The 17,075-nt window shown below is 38.8% G+C and overlaps 1 protein-coding gene across 2 annotated transcripts in view; it reads left to right on the top strand.

Moving 5' to 3' along the window:
• Positions 1 to 16,630: 16,630 nt before the first annotated feature.
• The window catches only part of Ercc6l2 (ERCC excision repair 6 like 2), a 94,346-nt gene continuing 93,901 nt past the window's right edge, over positions 16,631 to 17,075 (top strand). The window contains exon 1 of one of the 2 annotated variants that reach the window (XM_032885276.1): positions 16,631 to 16,868. In XM_032885276.1, coding sequence (XP_032741167.1) covers positions 16,746 to 16,868 — 123 coding nt within the window. In that variant the 5' untranslated portion in view covers positions 16,631 to 16,745. The remainder of the gene's footprint in view (positions 16,869 to 17,075) is intronic. The other variant, XM_032885275.1, reaches the window with a different exon arrangement.

Below are 17,075 nucleotides of genomic sequence, written 5' to 3'. Positions count from 1 at the left end.
GACATTCACACCTGAGAACCCAGAGAAGGTGGGAGAACTGAGATGAACTTTTAGCATTCCATCACTTGTTAAATTTAAGGTCAAATGACAATGAGATTGACCAGCTTCTTCAGACCAGACCCCTGCCTTTTGAGTGGTGGCACTCATCTGCCTCCAGGTGGCTCTGACTTGGGGCTAACTGGTCCAGGAAAGCCAGGGCTCATGTTTTGCTCTTTAACACTTTTGTCTATGCACTGGCCAGATACAGCAGCTGGTCTGCTAGTCTTTGATCAGGTTCAAAGCTAGGTCTTCATACCTACTATACAAATGTCTGATGAACTTGCAAATCTAAAGCCTAGTAGGAAGGCTAGAACATCTTAGTATGAAAAGAAGAACAGAAACTTAATGAAGCTGTCAGAACAAAAACTGAGAATACCCAGAGCTTAATTTTAGGCTGTAGGGATTTCCCAAGATCTTTTATTTCACTGTTTCTTGGAGGCAGCTTCAATCTGCTAAATCCTTCACTAGTCAGTCAAATGAAAGTTCAAGGAAACGTCAAGGAGCTCTGTTTGATCCCTAAAGTCATTGCCAATAATCAAATGGCCTTGGCAGCTCAGCTTAGTAGGCACACTGGGAGCATCATATGGTTTCCATCCTTGGGATGCCATTGACTTGGTGGCAAATCCACAGTGGCACTCTACTGCTCTTGGGGTCACTGGACTGACTCAGCCTTGCCTTTAAGATCCCCTGATGTTAATTTCCTGCAGACTGTAGCTACTTCAAGGGAACTCAAGTTTTGTTTTGTTTTTCTCTCCTATAGTTTCTACAACCCTTTTCTACTTTCTGATTTTCTGTTTATTTTTTAATGGATAAATTTTGACCATACTGTATCAAATGTAACTACTCTTTATTGCCATTTAAAAACACCATCTCTTCCAGAATGCCAGTTTTCTTTCAAGTTTCCTGATGGCACTTGCCTGATTTTGTTTATTCATTCATTCATAGTTTCAAACGCTTAGCATATTTTTACTATGTGGTTAAGAGTATTTTGTGCCATCTTCCTCTATTACATTGTACATTTAGAGGTGAAAAGTTCACATCTTATCAATCTTCCAGTTGATCATGGGGCAGAAAATAGTGGCAATAGTATTCCTTGGTTCACGATGCACAGTCTTTAGGGTTCTAGAAACAAATACTTCAGGCATTTATTCCTTATGTCATTCCCCATCACCGCTACCCCCCCATGTATCTGTTCTGATAAGTTTGATACGTATCATAAATGCATAGCCATGTGCTGCATGACATTTTGGCAAGCAGACTGCACATATGATGTTGTTCTTACAAGACTGCATCACCATGCTTTTGTTGTTCATGTAAATGAAGTTTATGATGTTCACATTATAACAAAATTGCCTAGCAATACATTCCTCAGAACCTGTCCCCTGTTAAGCAATGCCTGGTGCATTTTTCAAAATGTCAGGTTATATTATATTTTAATAGACACAATACTTATTTATTTACAGCATGATTTAAAGATCTGTTAATATTGTTCTGTGGACATCTGTTAGTTCAAATTGCCAAAGGATACTCAGTAAGTATATGGATGAAATTTTCCTCACCTGTTCCTTCAACATACACCAAGATTTCCTTTAATGCTGGGGTATTAAAGTGTGCCACTGACTACCAAACTCATGATTTCTGTGTGTAACCTAGTAAGAATGAGCTGGTTATCTTAGATTGCTGCTGCTGTGATAAACACCATGACCAAAAACAACATGGAAAGGAAAGAATATGGTGGAGGAGGAGGAGGAGGAGGAGGAGGAGGTGGTGGTGGTGGTGGAGGAGGAGGAGGTGGAGGAAGAACTTGCTTGATGAGGGGTGAAAGCAATATTATCTGTTTGGGCTGATCCTACGCCTTGGAGTGTGGGGACAGCTGGAGGGTTTCTTGTTCTTAATCTTAAAAAAAGAAAAAGAAAAAGAAACACTTTCAGCCTTTTAATCATTGATATGAAGTGGAAGTTATGGGCTGTTCATGTTTAACTTTTCTTCTAGCTTTAGCTTGTTTTTTTTTGTTGTTGTTGTTTTTTATTGAAAGAGTATTAAAATGTACTAAATGCTTTCCTTGCATCAGCTGAGGTGACTATGTCTTCGTCTTTATTTGTTAATGTGGTATAATGTGTTGTGTTTTGGATGTTGAATCAGTCTTGAATTCCAGGAATAACACCCACTAGGACTTGGTGTATAATCCTTTTAATACGCTGCTAAGTTTGTTTGGCAAGTATCCTGTAGAGGGATATTGATAAGTTTTTTCTTATAGATTCTTTCTTGCTCTGAAAAAAGGGTGATGCAGAAAATGAGTTATGAAGGCTTTCCCTTTCTTTTTTTCTTTTTTGGTTTCTCAAAACAAGGTTTCTCTGTGTAGTCCTGGACATCCTGGAACTCGCTCTGTAGACCAGACTGGCCTTAAACTCAAGAGATCTACCTACCTCTGCCTCTCTAGTGCTGGGATTAAAGGCATGCGCCATTATGCCCGGCTATGCAACCTTTTTAAATTGAGTTTGGGAATGATATGTATTAATTAGTCTTTGAGTATTTGATAGATTTTATCAGTGACTCTAGGCTTTTCATTGTTGGAAGGTTTTTGATTACTTATTCAATATCCTTATCAATTTATGGGTCTATTCAGGATTTCTGTTTACATTGTGGATTTTCAGAGAATTTGTCCATTTCATCCACGTTATGCAATTTTCAGTGATTGTTTATTGTTTCGTCACATCTCTGTTCTAAATTTTGATTTTTCTTTTCTATATTACATATCTTCATGCTAATGGATCTGTATATGAAAATGATTCACAAATCATTGTTCAACTCTAACAGTTTGTACTATTTGTATTCTAGCTAATGTTTGAAATGTGGTACAGACTTTCAGTTTTATGAAGCCAGAATCATCAATTTTCTGTTCATGGCTTTATTTCCAGTACTTAGCAGAGTTTGCATCATATTGTAGATTTGCTAAATAAACATTTGATGAATAAATGAATGAATGATGAATGAATGTCTAACTACTCAGGGAACTGCCAACTTTTCAGGCAGTTCTTTGATATTATTAATTCTTTTTATAACCTTGTCATTTGCTTGAACATTTTTACAGCAGAAAAGTAAGAAATAATCATTTAGTAAACTATAATATCAAAAACAATTTCCATTAAATGGGCTGTAGAGTATATGACATTCAAGAAAATATACAGAAAAGGAGACATTATGACTGGCTTATACATTCATACCCGGAGTCTGAACAACACACTAGTCCTAGTTGAAAAATTCAACCATCCTTTGTGCATGCCACTGTGTATGCACTGCACTTGGCCACAGAACCCTCTGCCCCATTATAGTGTAACCAGCTATCACATATCTTTTCTAGGAATATTGTAGGTGTACTATGATCCATTTGATTTGGGCTATATACCATTAAAAAATTACTCAGATACCTAGAATTGAGGTGATTTCTTTACTTCCCTCAAAAATATCCACAGATATTAATGAATGCTAAGTGAATAGGTTGAAGTAGAAGGCTTTGCTTAAACAATCTGTGTGATAATTATGTTGTGTGTTATGATTCTAGGTACTTGCTTAGTACAGAGATTTTTGTCTAGTGACAGTCCAGTGTGATCTCTTTCACCACCACACTAAACCATTGTCTATTATTTTAGGACTGTCTCTGCTCAACAGACATGTAAATCTTCAGAGTGCTACAGACTTAGTGACTGAAGCAGCTATCTTGAGGGAAAGCAACAAAAAAGTTGTAAGAGGAAGAAGAAGAGCGGTTTTCCCTATGGTTGTAAATATGTAAGACAATGAGAAGAGAGTGGGGAAATGTACTTTGGGTGGCAGCCTTCCTGCAGGCCTTCAGATACTGAGAAACCATTTGTAAAACTGAGCTATATAAATAATTAGAAGAAAGAAAAACAAAGCCCGTATTTTTCTACAGAAATTGAATGAATTATCGAAATTTGAGAAGGTGTTAACAGTTCTGAAAATATGAATTCTTGGGTTTTGTGTTTCCACTGTGTATAAGTGGTGTGGGATATTTCAGCCATCCTGTCAAATAATCTATGCATAAGTTGGAGAAAGGGAACAGTTCCCCTGAAAGAGTTGCTTTATGTTGAAAAAATAGTATCCAGTTTAAAAATAAACTCACTTGCCTTTTACATATTTTTTCATATTTCTCACATCTTAATTAAATCCTTAACTTACTTCCAATCAAATACAGTTGAAGCCCACATCTTATTCAAAGATATAATTAGTTTAGGACAATGTGATCAAATTGATCTTTGTATATCCATTTATTACAAGCCTGTGATGTCTGCACATTTTATAGCCACCACAGCACTCCTTTTACCCTTATTTCATGACAGCCACAGTGCTGCTCCCTGGGGAACATTTCTGAAAAGTAAAACTTCAGCAATAATCTTGTACAAAGTATATAAGCACATTTGAAATTTTAAATTGAAAACTTAGAACCACAAACCACACAACCCCTCTTTTTTCAGTTTTCTTTTCTTAAAGAATTTAAGCGATACAAACTCCAAAGAGAATCTTCAAAGATCAAGTGATCTTTGAACCCTTTAACTCAGAGAAAAGCTGTCTTAAAAAGAAATTGCATGGACAAGAGGGCCAGGAGAATGAATGAAAATATGCAGCTGACAGAGGTGAGGGTGGGAGTTGCGGGGAGAACCTCTAGAAAGTCCCAGAGACCTGGAATGTCTCTCAGGACCCAATGAGGGTGATCCTCGCTGAAATGCTCAGCAGTGAGGAGACGTAACCTGAAGAGACTACTTCCAGTAGTTAGGCAGGGCTCCCAGTGGAGAGATGGGGACACCAATCTACCTTCAAAAATTTGACCCAGAATTGTTCCTGTCAGAAAGAAATGCAGGAACAAAAATGGAGCAGAGACTGAAGGAATGGCCAACCAGTAACTGGTACAACTTGGTATCCATCCAATGTGTGGGCACCAAACCCTGACACTATTACTGATGCTATGTTTTGCTTGCAGACAGGAGCCTAGCATGGCTGTTCTCTGAGGGGCTCTACCAGCAGCTGACTGAAACAAATACAGATAATCACAGTCAACCATTGGACTGAGGTTGGGAACCCCTATGAAAGAGTGAGGGAAAGGATTAAAGGAACTGAAGGGGATGGCAACCCCACAGGAAGACCAACAGTATCAACTAACCTGGACCCCTGGGAGCTACTAAGCCACTGAAAAAAGGGCATACATGGGCAGGTCCGAGGGCCTCAGCACGTATGTAGCAGAGAACTGCCTGTCTGGCATCAGTGGGAGAGGATGCACCTAATCCTGTAGAGACCTGATGCCCCCAGGAAGGGGGATGGAGGACCCTCACAGAGGTGAAGGGGAGGGGATAGGGGATTAAGAATTCTGGGAGAGGGAACTGGGAGGGGGACAACATTTGGGATGTAATAAATAAATAATTAAAAAATAAAATATTCTTCTCAAATTAAAAAAAAAAAGGAAATCACATGGAGCATTGGACATAAAGTAGGCCCACTGGTTATGTAACATGAAGAGTATTGGAAAAATCCACAGTAAGGCCAGAAAAGCATTTTCCACCCATAATTTTTAAATATGATCAGATACTTTTTTAAAATCATGTTTTACTGAAGTTGTTAAAATAGTGTAATTTACCCATTTTTCTCTTATCTTGATGCTACTCAAATGTAATTCAAACTACTTTAATTTCTTTTCCTGGTTTTTCAAGACAGGGTTTCACTGTGTATCCTTGCCTGTCCTGGAACTTGCTCTATAGATCAGGTTGGCCTCACACTCACAGAAATCTGCCTGCCTCTGCCTCCAAAGTGCTGGGATTAGAGAGTATACCACCACCACCCAGCACTGATTGAAAATTTTAAGCAAAAATTCTACTGTAAATTCTATGCAGTGGATTTTGGAAGTTTAATTCCTTAAAAATGCACATCTTTTCAGGCTGGATGGGTGGATCAGTGAGTAAAGACACTTGCCATGCAACCTTGGCAATCTGAGTTCAGTCTTCAGGAAGATATAAATGTGGAGAAAACCTAAACTCCTAAAAGTAGTCCTCTGACCTCCACATAGCCACACATATCATACACACAATATATCATATACATAATAATAAAAATTTTAAAATTAACAATAAGACAGTCTGTTCATGTTTAGTACAAATAAAAACCACATTTTAATTAGTTTTTTTCCTATTTGGGGAGGAGTTTCCATAGAACTTGTATTGGCTAACTTCCTGTGCTACAATGCTTTTGATATGCCTGAAGGAATACAAATAAAAACAAAGTTTTAGTATTAATTATCAATCTTTTACATTAAATTGTATTTAGTTTTTAAGTTAGCTTTCAAAAATTAGTTTTGGCATTTTAAAATGTCAGTGTAATTAAGCCTACACTTATTTACATATTTTGTGCATATGCGTGTGTTTGAGGGCCCATGCATGCACTTGCATGCAGAGGCCAGAGGATACTCTAGATGTCACTCTTAGAGGGTATCTACTTTTGAAAATTTGAGACAAGGTTTAAGAGTTACAGCTCAGATGGAAAGGTATCCTGGTAGTTGGGCACCAAGAAATACCACAGAGTCACAGTGTACAACAAACCCCACATAGATTTATTGGGAGGGAAAAACACAGGGGGATGGCTGCCTCTGCTCAGGTGAGAAGCAGAAGAGGACTGAGCAGAAACAGGGTTTACATAGGATTTCCTGGGTGGACATAGCTTTCCAGGGTGGGGATTTTCAGGATGCGGATTTCCAGGGTAGGGATTGGTAGGATTTCAAGACTTTGAGGTCTTTACTCTGTTAGGCCAGGGTTGGGTCTGGCTGTTGGGCAGTTAAGAGTGTTCTGTGTGGGGGACCTGGCTGTTGGAGGTCCTCAAGGGGGTTACCTGGGTACTCACATGCTTCAAGGGTCTTAGACAAAGTCTCTTACAAAGTCTCCTCAAGTAAACAGGCTGGCTGGCTGGGATCTACATGTTTCTGCCATCCCAGTACTGGATTATAACTGTACCTGATCATACCTGGACCCCTCCAAGCCCTCTCACATACTTCTCCTTGCTTTTTCAAATAACCACCCAGAAGGTGCCTGATCTCAACTGGCATTTTTTACAATGTTAGTTCTGCAGACCCGACTTATGCTTGCAACTTTACTGTCTAAACTACCCGATCAGTCTACATTTATTGTGCTTATTTAAATCTTTTTAATATATTAAAAAGATTTACATTTTCATTTTAAACAATGTACCGGCAAAGTTGGGCAGCATTTTCTTACATGGATATACTAGTGTTTTATTTTGATCATTCTCAAAAATTAATTATATTGAGCTTTTATAAATGCATCCCATTTATACATTTTTAATTTTGTTGTTAATTAAATTCTTACATTAAGTAAAATGAAAATATGCCAGAAGGAATGCTTTGAACATAACCACACAGGCTTCCACAACACGCAGTTGTTTTTTTGAAAGGGAAACAATAAAACATAGTTCTGCTCAAAGATCTAGAACAGGTGTGACCACACAAGGCTCCCACTCTGCATACAGTCTTTCCCACACTTCCTCTGTTGAGGCTTCCTTTCTTGTTCTAGCTCTTTGCCACTCATTGGTATCTGATGGTTTACTGCGCTGACAAGAAAATCGGTACACCTAAGTTTCTTTCTTGCTAAATTTGAACTATTTTTTTTCACTTTATAATTAGTTTTATGTGTCAGTTCCAGTGCTATTTATTCAACGCCCCTTTGAAATCCTGTCAATGGTGCCTGTCTTAGTTGGGGTTTCTATTCCTGCACAAACATCATGACCAAGAAGCAAGCTGGGGAGGAAAGGGTTTATTCAGCTTACTTCCATGCTGTTTATCACCAAAGGAAGTCAGGACTGGAACTCAAGCAGGGCAGGAAGCAAGAGCTGATGCAGAGACCATGGAGGGATGTTACTTACTGGCTTGCCTCCCCGGCTGACTCAGCTTGCTCTCTTTTAGAACCTAGGACCATCAGCCCAGGTATGCCATCACCCACATTGGGCTGGGTCCTCCTCCCTTGATCACTAGTTGAGAAAATGCATTACAACTGGGAGGCATTTCCTCAACTGAGGCTCCTTTCTCCATGATAACGTCAGCTGTGTCAAGTTGACACACAAAACCAGCCTACAGTGCCTTTGCCATTCTTCACTTACACTTTCACATGAAGCCTTACACTCTTATCCTTAAGGTCCGAGGGAAACCTAATTAGTAATTTGGCAAATAACTGTTCTATAGATTTACCTTTATCCTATTATGTTTTTCTCACAATAGGTTTCTCTTTATTGGAGATTTTCAAGTTTTAGCATTACCTTAAAATATCTTCCATATGTTTTAGAATATTTACTATAAATTTTGTTAATAAGTGTAAAAAATCTATTTAAAATTATATAATTGAATTTGTTTTGCTGCTGAGTAGGACTATAGTTGACTTGTGCTCTCCAATAATCCTCTTATTTTAAACATTTATCAACATTTTCTCATTTTATACATTGTTTATGAACAATGGCCTTTATAATTTGTTTCTGTTATCTTATAACTTACATCCAACATTGGTTTATTAGAAAGATTAGCACAATGTCAACTAGAAGCAGCAACAGACATCACAGTCCTGGTTTTAAATGGAGACCACATAACATTTCAACATTAGTTACAATAGGGAGTTTAGTTATAACACATTTTGCTAATATTGAATTGGGTAATAAAATTTTTCTGCTCATTGAGACATTCTCATAGTTCTGCTTTGTTAATGTAATAAATTTAATTCCTAAATTTTCCTATTTCAAAATATATTCAATTCTTGAGATAAGTTTTTTGATTATCTATCCATTAATATTATTCAGAATGAAGTTCAGTTGACTAGTATTTTACTTAGATATTTACATAGAATAAAATTTGTTTATAATTTCATTTGCCACTGAGTCTTTATTAGACTTTGTTGTCAAGGATCAGCCAATACAAAATGTTGAAGAATGTTACATATCTTACCTTTGTATTCACCTGGAGGTTATCTTATTTTCTTTCTTAAAAAAAAAAATTACTTTCATCAGGTCCTCTGGAACTAGAGTTACAGATGGGTTGTGAGCCACCATGTGGTTGCTGGGAACAGAACCCAGGTCCTATGTAAGGCAACAAGTGTTATTCAATTGCTAATCCATCTCTCAAGCTCCCATATAATCTTTCCTTAGACATTTTCAGCTACTGATTTTTTTGTGTGTACATGTATATGTCTACACATACACATTATTCTCTGTATATTTAGGCCATGAGTTAATGTTGGCCATTTCCTCTCTTACTCTCCCTCTTAGGTTTTGAGATAGGGTCTCTCTCTAAACCTGGGATGTAGTGCCATATAGCTAGTCCCTCAAGCTTCTTTATTGCTATGACTTAGGATCTCACTGTTGAGCCTACATGCCAAAACAGGGCATCTGGATCCCATTATAGATGGTCATGAGCCATCAAATGGTTGTTGGGAATTGAACTGAGGACCTCTGGAAGAGCAGCCAGTGCTCATAACTGCTGAGTCATCTTTCCAGCCCTATTTCTCTCTTTGAAATGCCTTTTAAGGATAAAGACATTCAATAAACTGGCATAAAAATCATTTCTGCAGGGACTAAACCACCTTTCAAAGAGTACACATAGACAGACCCATGGCTCCAGCTGCATATGTAGCAGAGGATGGCTTTGTTGGGCACCAATGGGTGGAGAAGCCCTTGGTCCTGCCAGGACTTGATCCTTCCTCCCAGTTTAGGGGAATGTCAGGGCGGGGAAGCGGGAAGGGGTGAGTGGAGGGGGAGGGGGAATACCCTTATAGAAGAAGGGGGGATGGGATGAGGGGGGTATGGACAGGAAATCAGGAAAGGGATAATACTGAAATGTAAATAAATAAAAAATATCCAATGAAAAAAATCATTTCTGGTAATCACATGTGTCTTTAGCATCTCTGAATATTCTTTGGTGTTTATCCTATTTGTTCATTTGTAATATGTGAGCCTTTTTTTCTTAAAGCATCTTCTCAGTAATTTGTCTACATTATTAATCCTTTATAAAAATTAATCTTAGGCTTTGTTGATCATATCAGTTAATTTAAAAAAGCATTCTTCCACTAATTTTGCTTTGATTCTATTTTCTTAGTTTTTTTCAATGTTAGCATTCCTTATCTTCTGTGAATTATTACATACAAATTTTGATATGTAGTATTTCTATTATTAATAAGCCTTCCTGGACATTAAAACAGCAGGACTCATGGGATGAACATGAATGAGTTCATTTATTCACACGATGCTCAATCAAACCCCACTTTGAAAGCCAATTTTTCTCCATACCCCTGAAAGTGGAAAATTTCTTGATTCTTTTGGCCTGTTTTCTTCATCACCATTACCATTACCACCACCACCACCACCACCACCACCACCACCACCACCACCACCACCACTACCACCTGTGGTCACTTCTAGCCACCAAGAGACAAATGGCCAAAAAGTTCAGTTTGGTAATTGCTAAGTATAAAAAAATAAAGACTTCAACATTCCTTTAGCCTTAAGGTCATAGCCTTTTAGAGTCTGACCTGATGTAAGTTGTTTGCAGTGGGTATGTGGGGTTATTGCTTCACTATATGACTTATGCTTTGCCTGTGCTGCTACTTCCCAGGCTGCTTCTAACTTCCTCAGCATTGGCTTGGGAGATAAAGTAAGGAGTAGCAATGATCTTCCATGAGGTTGTATAAGTCTTAGACATTCTTCCTCCTGGACGCTCTTCTGTATTCTTCAGATTCACTACTTCCTCCCCAAGAAGCCAGTTGTCCAAGTTCTTACTAAGGTCATCTTGAAATCTCCTCTGTCTTTCTCTTACCTTTGACTCTCATCTCTTCCAAAGGAAATGTGCATCTTGTCACTATAAACTGGGAGTAAGCCTGTCTCAAACGCATGAATCTACTAAACTTCACAAAAATACTTTTCTTATTTACATAGTTTATGCATCTCTAAGGATCTCTGCATTAAAGTTTACTTTGTCAGGTCTTCTATCATTCTGAAGGTACTCAGCATGTCTTTGTTCACCTTGATTTTACTCCCAATCTTGTTTTGTTTTGTTTTGTTTTTTTTAAATATTTACACCTGTCTTGTAACAAACAGCTGGATTTCATTTTCATTGAGTCTTCTTTAGGCAAACTTGATCCAGCAAGTCTACTCTTTTTGAAACATGTGGGTTGACTTCTACTATTGGTGTTTTCCATTAATCATGGTTTTACTTATCTTTTCCTGTCTCTGCTGTGCTAGTCAGTTTTCTGATCGACGTTAGAGAATGCCTGATCGAACAATGTGAAGCAGGATTTATTTTATTCCAAGTAGCAGTAAGTAGTCACTGGTTCTATTGTTTTCAGGGTCATGGTGAGGCCTTCTCTTTTCTGTGGGACTCGTTTCATTTTATGAAGGACAGAAGCAGAGAGTAAGGAAGGAACAGAAGACCAGATATAAACTGGGAGTAAGCCTGTCTCAAACGCATGAATCTTAGTGACCTACTTCCTGTAACAAGACTCCACCCCTTAAAGTTTTCAGAACCTTCTAAACCAGGGCTACTAGTTGTTAATCAAGAATTCAGCAGCTCACTGTGGGGAAGACATTTTATATTTATTCTGTAATAACTGCCTTATATTGGGGTGACTTGAGTTCTATCTTTGCCTATTGAGAACTTGTATACCCCTTTAATATTCCATTACATTAATTCTGACATATAATGTGCATACTTCATCAGAAGTTTACCAATCTCTGTTCCTCTTTCCAGTAAAAACCTCTTTTAACACTTCAAGTACTGTCACTGTCTGCACAGCTTTCTGTTACTGTAACAATTATCTAAGATAACTTAAGAGGAGGGAATGTTTGGCTCAGTTTTGGAGGTTTCAGCTGAGGGTGCCTTGGCACCATTGTTTCTGGGCCTGAAACATCATGATGGGGGCATGGTATAACAAGCTACTTACCCTACAGTGTTCACAAAGCAAAGAGAGAAAGAGGAAAAACTGGGACTGCAATACCTCCTTTAAGAGCATACTCCCAGTGACCTAGGTCCTCCTGCTAGCCTCTACTTGTTACAAGTTTTGATCACTTCCCAGTAGGGCAAGGCTAGGGAGTAAGTATTCCTACGTGGAACTTTGAAGGATTTGCAACACCCAAGCTATAGCACTGCAGTCATAGTCTACATTATTATCATATAATATTCTTATTTTCTTTTATTTTTAAATATTCAAATTGTTTCTATTGTTGATTGTTGTTTTTAAGGCCAGTGATTGTTTACCATTTTTTTTTTAGGCTAATCATTCCTTATTTGGTTTAATCCTTTAAGTTCAAAATCCTTTAAAAGATTCTCTAGTGAAAGCCCATTGGTCTTGTCTGATAATATTTGCTTTAATTAAAATCTAGATTGGCAGTTCTCTTCCCTTGGCACTTTGAAGTCGCTCTCCCATTGTCTCCAGGCTTCAGTGTTACTATGGAGATTCCTGCCTTTCTTGGTGTCATTCCATTGAGAGGTAATCCGACCTTTTTAAGGACTCTCAAGTCTCTGCTACTTTATTCTGTAAATTTTATTTCTGTGTCTAGTGACACATTTTATTTATATACACACTCTTCATATTTCCCTCTAGCTTTTTGAACTTTTGCACTTTATTTGGGGTCATTCCTTCAGATCTTTCATAATTTTCTGTTAAGATGTTTCATATTCTCTTTATCTCACCACTGCATTTTAGATGCCAGTAACTAAAAATTTCATTTCCAGAATCTCTTTTAAAAAAATCTGTCTTGAAGGTGGGTTTTTTGTTTTTTTGTTTTGTTTTGCTTTTTACTGTTGTTTTGAGACAGGATCTCGATATGTAGTTCTGGCTAGCCTGGAACTCCCTATGTAGACCAGACTGGCCTAAAACCCGGAGATCCACATGCCTCTGCCTCCTGAGTGCAGAAATTAAAAGTCTATGGCATCATGCTTGGCTATCTGGTACTTCTTGACATTCTATTTATTCTCATGCTTCCTGTCTAGTAATTTAAAAACACCAAAACATACTTTAGCTACAATTTAAAAATACCTATTACTCTACTAATGGAAACTACCAGGGCTCTACTTCTGTTGCACATTTCCTGTACTGGATTTTGTTCATGATGGCTGTTTTTATATATTTGTTTCAGTTTTGGGATTGTAAACTGCTTGATGGGGCTTTATCTCTGAGGTCTGAGAGGTGTTAAACATGGTTCTCTTGAAAGGATGTACCTGCTTCTTTCCAGCTACCTGGACACAAGTAATTGAGTAGTTATTGTTTTGGGATTTCTCAGATCCTGTGAATTGTGCAAATGCAAATCCTAAATCTGTCTGTAGGTGTAGAAAAGTATCATAGAAAATCAACAGTGACTTGAAAAAAAGATGCCCAAACAGGCACATCCTTCTCTTTTTCTATTGTCTTAGATTTTTCTTTTTGTTTTTCTATTCTGGAAGGATATTACATTTCAATTTTTCTTACTTTAAATGGAGGGGTTTTTTGTTTGTTTGTTTGTTTGTTTGTTTGTTTGTTTGTTTTACTTCCAATATTGGCTTTAATAAGTCCCTGTGTGGGTGAAGGCTGTATTCTGTAGCCAAAACTATTAAAATTCATGATTATATAACTAACATGGCTAATGTCTTTGGGATAGCAGTATTACCAGTAAGTATTACCTCAATAAGCTAGCTTTCAGATCCTTACTTAGATGTCCTGTTAGTATGTAATACATTTTTGAGAGGTAAGCTGTACATCCTGAGTAGCCTTACAAAAATACTTTACTTAATGGTGCTTTTGTGTGAAAAAGCTCACATGATCTAAGAATTCCCCATTTATTTGTGTAGACATGTAGATGCAAATATATGTGCATACACACATGGAGGGCAGAGGTTGATAATGTATACCTTCCTTGATCATTCTCTACATTATTGAGAGGTTCTGTCTAAAACAGAGATCACTGAATGACTGGCTAGTGAGCCTAAGGAATCTCCCTGTCCTCCTCCCTCTAAAAACAGTGGCAGGGTTATAGGTGCAAACACCCATACCCAGGCTTTGTACTCAGATGTTGGTGATCTGACTTCAGGTCACTTTACTGACCAAGCCATCTTCTGACACCAGTTCTTGTTTAGCTGCAGAATTTTCAGGCTTATTTATTATCTGACATGAGGTGAAATACTACATCAAAGTCACAGCTTTAGTTTTTCAAATATAAAAATCTCTTTTGAATACTATTCTATAGACATCATATGAGAATAAGTCAGGAGGGCTGGGAACACAGCTCAGTGGTAGAGCACATGTCTACCATACACAAAGGCCTTTTGTTTGAGACACAGCCTCATATATCTCAGGCTGCCCTCACACTTGCTATGTGGCTGAGGATGACATTAATCTTTTGATCCTTATGCTTCTATGCCCCATGTGTCTGTCACCACTCTGTTATGTGACTCTGGGGATTGAACACAGGGTTTCATGCAGGGTAGACAAGTACTCTACCAACCACACCAATCCTTGATTTTTAAATGTTAAGATTTAATTTACTTTTTTTTGGCAAAGAAGGGTAGATCTACTTCATCTCTCTATTACTTACATCTTCCTCCATCTGCCTTTCTTTCCATTAGCTAAAATAATATATCAAGGGAGAAAGGCTGCAACCCAAACTCACCTAACATTCTTATGTTTTCATTCCTATTGTTTTTCATGAGCTTTTTGATGAATCCATTAAAGATCTACTTGTCCAGTAATATGTTTGCCTTTTATATTGTGAACATAAGTAGAAACCAATTGTAGTAAAGTATTGCAGGGTTAATTATATTATATTATTATATTTTAATATAATTATATTAAAAGTCTCTTTGGTGTTCAAGTAAAATTCTCTTGAAATGCTTGTGTTATCATGATTATTACTGGGTGCTAGGTGTTGAGCCTAGGGTCTCATGCATACAAAACATATGCTTTAAGTGGGGTACACTACAGTCCTATTTTTGTAGTCTAAATTGGCTTAACTTTGCTATGTTATCAATTATCAGTGATTTTGCATGCAATATAGTCAATCCAACAATACTTAGATTAACTTCAGAAATTCTTAAATATATCGCAATTTCACCTTGAGGTAACTGGCATAGTGATGGAGGTTCACAACATCAGCATCCCTACAAGAGGATGACAGGCAACTAACAAGAACAAAAGCTTCTCCAAGGGCAGTAAGGATAATTAACTTCATTTTATGACTGTTCCCACTTTATTATATAAGACAAGCATGGCAATGCAGTTACCTAATAGGCACTCAAAGGTGAGGAGTCTTGTTAGCTAGAAGGGTATTCCTTTAACAAGAAAGATTTCTTTCATTTAAATCAAAGTTTATTTTGGATTTATCAAATCACTTGTAGTTTCAGCTCTGAAAGGATTTACATCTTAAACCAAGGCCAGCCTGGACTATAGACTGTGTTCCAGGACAGCCAGGGCTACACACTGAGAATCCCTGTCTCAAAACCCCAGCCTCCCAAATAATTTTATTTAACTCTAGTTTTGTAGTTACTCCCCTTTACTCAGGTTGTTGTTACTAGCTTCATCTATATTCCTAAATGTTTCTCTTTAAAGTTTTTTCCTACTGTTATGCAAACAAGTGACTCTTGATATAGCACTGTGAAAATAGTCTACTAATTTTTGGTATCTGCAAAGAATGGAGATCTCTTTGTTGACTAGGCATAGTATATCCAAAAAAGACCCTACAGTAGGCAGGATAATGATCCCCCAACAAAGAAATTTGTGTTTCTAAATCCAGGAACCCATAAATGTTATCTTACACGTCAAGGGGCCTTTTCTGATGTAGTTAAAAGAGTGTGCACTTGAAAATAAGATTATTTTGGTGAGCTCCTAAAACAAAAACCACTGTGGAAGGTTCAGGAAATGCACCATCCTTGGCTTTGAAGAGGTCAAGTCAAGTGGCGATTCTTCCACTTCCTAGGAAGGAAGGCAGTTTCTCTAACATTTGGATTTTAGCTTTAGGAGACTTGTATGGGAATTGTGGCCTACAAAACCACGTGATACATTAAGAACACATTTGGCTTCAGGTGCTTGTCTGGGAGAGGTCGGATAGGCAGAATCCATTCAGCTCCTGCTCAATACGCTGTCTTGCAGAAGGCAGCTGGCTGCGTGGTGTGCTCTCCCTCAGGGTGAGGCACAGTCGCTGCTCATCTCAGAGGGTGAGGAAAATCCGAACCCCAGGGGTCACCTTGTTTGTGCACGGGCTGCTAGTTTTTCACTCGCAAGAGTTACGATAAACTAGGCAAACCCACGAAAACGCCCTCTTAAAACTCGCCTCCTGACGCTCCTTGGCGACAAAGCCAGGACTCACACTGTCCTTTACGGTCCTAGGAGGATGTCACACGCCTGAGGTCGCGGATTCTCTTACAGAAGAGGTTCGATGTCAGCGACTTGCAATACCAAGTCTCGCGATATTTGGATTTTAGAGGCCTGCGCCTGGCCAACCTCGTCCGGAGAGGAAGTCTCTTCCGCCCGTTGAAAGGCTAGACCGTCTTCTCGCGATATCTGGAGGGAGGCGAGCGGTGGAGCGCTAAGGCGCTCGTTCTCGCGGGATTTATAGGCTCCGGCGAGCGTTGTTTGGTGGTTGAGGTGACGCCGCCGCGTCAGGCCCCACACAGCGCCCGACGCTCCGGGCGGGCAATGTCGGGCAGCAGGCCCACGTGCTGTGCCCTCCTCTCCGCTGAGAGCGGCGGGGTTGCTGGGCGCCATCACCTGACCCGATGGACGCCTCTGCCCCGCATCCCCGCGCAGACTCCCGCAAAGGTATGAGCTCCGAGCTCGCGCCTCTGCGCAGACACACGTCCTCAGGGCACTTCCGGAAGCGGTTTCCGCGTGGTTCCCGTGATTGACAGCGGAAGATTTCGAACCCTTTCACCGCGGGAAGTCCTCGGCTTTGTGATTCAGCCTTAGGAGCCGGGACTAAAGGATGTAGTGCTATCCCTCTGCTGAGCAGTGGGATCAGATTCCTCA

The sequence above is a fragment of the Rattus rattus genome, chromosome 14 (assembly GCF_011064425.1).
Source record: "Rattus rattus isolate New Zealand chromosome 14, Rrattus_CSIRO_v1, whole genome shotgun sequence".
Lineage (NCBI taxonomy): Eukaryota > Metazoa > Chordata > Mammalia > Rodentia > Muridae > Rattus > Rattus rattus.
This window is presented reverse-complemented; position numbering and strand designations above follow the sequence as displayed.